Source organism: Oreochromis aureus, linkage group 3 (assembly GCF_013358895.1).
Source record: "Oreochromis aureus strain Israel breed Guangdong linkage group 3, ZZ_aureus, whole genome shotgun sequence".
NCBI lineage: Eukaryota > Metazoa > Chordata > Actinopteri > Cichliformes > Cichlidae > Oreochromis > Oreochromis aureus.
The window spans coordinates 113,576,441-113,580,587 of NC_052944.1; the positions used below are offsets into that span (position 1 = coordinate 113,576,441).

Here is a 4,147-nt window from a genome sequence, read left to right on the forward strand (position 1 = left end):
ACTTTTTGATAACCTACAGAAACCCTGGTGTATTTCTGGATCTCCTGCTCTATGCGGATGATGTTGATGAACCAATTTGGACTCACCGAGCCTTTCTGCAGTTCCTCACAGCTGGAATCAGTCTCTGTCGTCCTCGCTCTGATGTGTTGTACTTCTTCACATCCAATTCATCCAGAACCTCCCTTGACATCTGTAGCATGAAGGCCAGAGCTGAGCACTGGATCTCAGAGAGTTTCTTCGCTGATCTATTCTCTGACTTCAGGAACTCTTGGATCTCCTGATGTACAGAGAGGTCGTTCACCTCCATCAGACAGTGGAAAATGTTGATGCTTCTATCAGGAGAGATTTCATTACTGTTCATCCCCTTCAGGTTGGTGATGGATCTCTTAATGATATTTGGGCTGTTTTCTGTCAGACCCAGCAGACCTCCTAAGAGTCTTTGGTTGGATTCCAGAGAGAGGCCATGAAGGAAGCGAACAAACAGGTCCAAGTGGCCATTTTTACTCTGGAGGGATTTCTCCATGACTCTCTTTAGGAAACGATCCAGAGATGACTCAATCCAGTTTATCCTTAGGAAGTTCTTCAGCACCTCTGTGTTGCAGTTGGTGTGACAGTGGAACATGTAGACTGCAGCCAGAAACTCCTGAATGCTCAGATGAACAAAGCAGTAGACTGGTTTCTGGAGGATCACACACTCTCTTTTGAAGATCTCTGTACAAACTCCTGAGTACACCAAGGCCTCTGTGACATCCAGACTACACTGCTCCAGATCTTCCTGGTAGAACATGATGTTTCCTTTCTCCAGATGTTCAAACGCCAGCCTCCCCAGCTTCAGAAGAACTTCCCTGTCAGCCTTTGTCAGCTCCTGTGGACTCGTCTCATGTCCCTCACGGTACTTGTTCTTCTTCCTCTTTGTCTGAACCAGCAGGAAGTGTGAGTACATGTCAGTCAGGGTCTTGGGCAGCTCTCCTTTCTGCTCTGTAGTCAACATGTGCTCCAGAACTGTAGCAGTGATCCAGCAGAAGACTGGGATACTACACATGATGTGGAGGCTCCTGGATGTCTTCATGTGGGAGATGATTCTGCTGGACAGCTCTTCATCACTGAATCTCCTCCTGAAGTACTCCTCCTTCTGGGCGTCAGTGAAGCCTCGTACTTCTGTTAGCCTGTCAACACATGTAGGAGGGATCTGATTGGCTGCTGCAGGTCGGGAAGTTATCCAGACAAGAGCCGAGGGAAGCAGATTCCCCTGGATGAGGTTTGTCAGCAGCTGGCTGACTGATGACTTCTGTGTGACATCAGACAGGAGCTTCCTGTTGTTGAAATCCAATGAAAGTCTGCTTTCATCCAGGCCGTCAAAGATGAACAAAAGTTTACAGGCAGCTAGCTTCTCCGCTGTGACCTTCTGTAATGTTGGATGGAAAACATGGAGCAGCTCCAGAAGACTGTACTGCTCATCTCTGATCAGGTTCAGCTCCCTGAATGAAAGCAGGATCACCACACTGACATGTTGGTTCTCCAAGCCATCTGCCCAGTTCAGAGTGAACTTCTGCACTGAGAAGGTTTTTCCAACACCAGCCACGCCGTTGGTCAGAACCACTCTGATGGGTCTCTGTTGGTCAGGTAAGGCTTTAAAGATGTCCTGGCACCTGATTGCAGTGTCATGGCCCATCTTGGAAGCCGTCTCCAGCTGCCTCACCTCATGTTGGGTATGAACCTCTTCGCTTTGTCCCTCTGTGATGTAGAGCTCAGTGTAGATCGTTTTGAGGAGGGTTCTACTTCCTGTTTTATCACTTCCTTCAGTCACATGTTCACATCTCCTTCTAAGACTGATCTTATGTTTATCTAAAACCTCCTGCAGACCAACATCTGCTGAAAGAAAGAACAACAATGAGGCTAAAGAGAAAGAAAACTCTTAAATGTCTGACAACAACACAGCAAGAAGTCCAGTTTTCAGTAATGAGTCCATCAGCAGACAGATGTTCAGTCTTACTTTGTACACAGCTGCTCTGACTGGCTGTCTGCAGTCCAGCTCTGGTTGTGAATCTTTGTCCACACTGGGGACAGGAGGAGTCTCCTGATGATGCAGACTGGTCCCCATATGTGCAGATGCACTGTCTGAAGAACAAGTGTCCACAGCTAATTGTTAGGTTTATATGGTTGATTGTCATTTATGCTTAGAAATATTTACTCATATATGCTTAGAGTAAAATAATCAATTACATATTGATAGAGGTTTGATCCTTAGCAGTCTGTAAAGACTATGGGTGCCTTCCAGAGGGTTCTGGCATACACAATCAAATCCTGGGGTCACGAGAAGAGCTCGTACCTTCTTTTATTGTTTTATGGTATAGCAAACACAAGTATATCTGTTTTAGTCTAAGTGCCTTTTGGTTAGATGAACTGCTGGACTTCCATATCAGCAGGATTAGGGAAGTCATTTACGGGTCACATCTTGACCCCCCCCCCCCCCCCCCCCCACACACACACACACACACACACAGAGATACCTACAAATACATACATACATACACACATATATATGTATATATATGTATATATATATACACACACATATATATATATATATATATATATATACACTCTTGGTGGCGCTGTCACTTGGTGTTTGCTCACTCTGCGGTAGAGTATCACTTCCTGTTCCTGCTCAAACACAGTGGTGTTTCTGAGTAGCTTATCTGCTTAGCAATTTAATTAAAAACTTTTAATACATTCTTTTATCATAGTATAATCTTCACGTGCTTCATCTGAAACACACTTTCTGTGTACTCACTACCTAATTTATAGCTAAAGTATTCACTCACTGTCTCTGTACTGCTTTGCTAGCTTAGCTTAGCTCGTAGCTGACTCGTTAGCACTATGGCTACTTCACCTGTCCCTCCTGCACTTTCCTGCTCATTGTGTCAGATGTTTAGCTACTCCTTGGCCTCCTTTAGCAGTAATGATACCTGTAACAAATGTAGCATATTTGCAGCTCTGGAGGCCAGGATTACTGAATTGGAGACTTGGCTTCGCACCCCTCATTCACCCATAGCTAGCCAGGCCCCTGTAGCCGGTGCAGCCGAAGATAGCGTAGGCCCCGCTAGCTGTTCTCCGGCAGACCCCAAGCAGCTGGGGAAAGAGGGCGGCTGGGTGACGGTGAGGAGGAAGCATAGTCCTAAACAGAAGCCCCAGGTACACCACCAACCTGTTCATGTGTCTAACTGTTTTTCCCCACTCGGCGACACACCTGCCGGGGGTCAAACTCTGGTAATTGGTGATTCTATTCTCAGACAAGTGAAGCTAGAGACACCGGCAACCATAGTCAATTGTGTTCCAGTGGCCAGAGCAGGCGACATTGAGGGAAATTTAAAACTGCTGGCTAAGGGTAAACGTAAATACAGTAAAATCATAATTCACGTTGGCAGTAATGACACCAGGTTACGCCAATCGGAGGTCACTAAAATCAATATTGAATCGGTGTGTAACTTTGCCAAAACAATGTCGGACTCTGTAGTTTCCTCTGGTCCCCTCCCCAATCAGACCAGGAGTGACATGTTTAGCCGCATGTTCTCCTTATATTGCTGGCTGTCTGAGTGGTGTCCCAGAAACGATGTGGGCTTCATAGATAATTGGCAAACCTTCTGGGGGAAACCTGGTCTTGTTAGGAGAGATGGCATCCTTCCCACTTTGGATGGAGCAGCTCTCTTTTCTAGAAATATGGACCAATTTATTAAACCCCCCAAAATATGACTATCCAGAGTTGGGACCAGGAAGCAGAGTTGCAGTCTTACATGCCTCTCTGCAGCTTCTCTCCTCCTGCTACCCCCCCAAAAACCCATCTCCATAGAGACTGTGTCAGCTCCCAAACAGACAAAAAACAAACTAAAAAACAGCAATAAACAACTTAAACATAAAAAATCACAAAGAAAGAACAATACAGTATCCACATCTGAACCAAAGAGTAAAACAGTGAAATGTGGATTATTAAATATTAGGTCTCTCTCCTCCAAGTCTCTGTTAGTACATGACTTCATAATTGATCAACAAATCGATTTACTCTGCCTTACAGAAACCTGATTGCAGCTGGATGATTATGTTAGTTTAAATGAATCAACACCCCCGAGTCATTCTAACTACCAGAAAT

The 4,147-nt window shown here is 45.2% G+C and overlaps 1 protein-coding gene across 1 annotated transcript; it reads left to right on the forward strand.

The window, feature by feature from the left end:
- Positions 1–2,907: 2,907 nt before the first annotated feature.
- Positions 2,908–3,732, forward strand: LOC120437893 (the record flags this gene model as incomplete). Its single annotated transcript, XM_039608442.1, has 1 exon — positions 2,908–3,732. A coding segment is annotated over one exon (825 nt), but the record flags the coding sequence as incomplete, so codon positions are not given.
- Between the last annotated feature and the right edge of the window lie 415 nt (positions 3,733–4,147).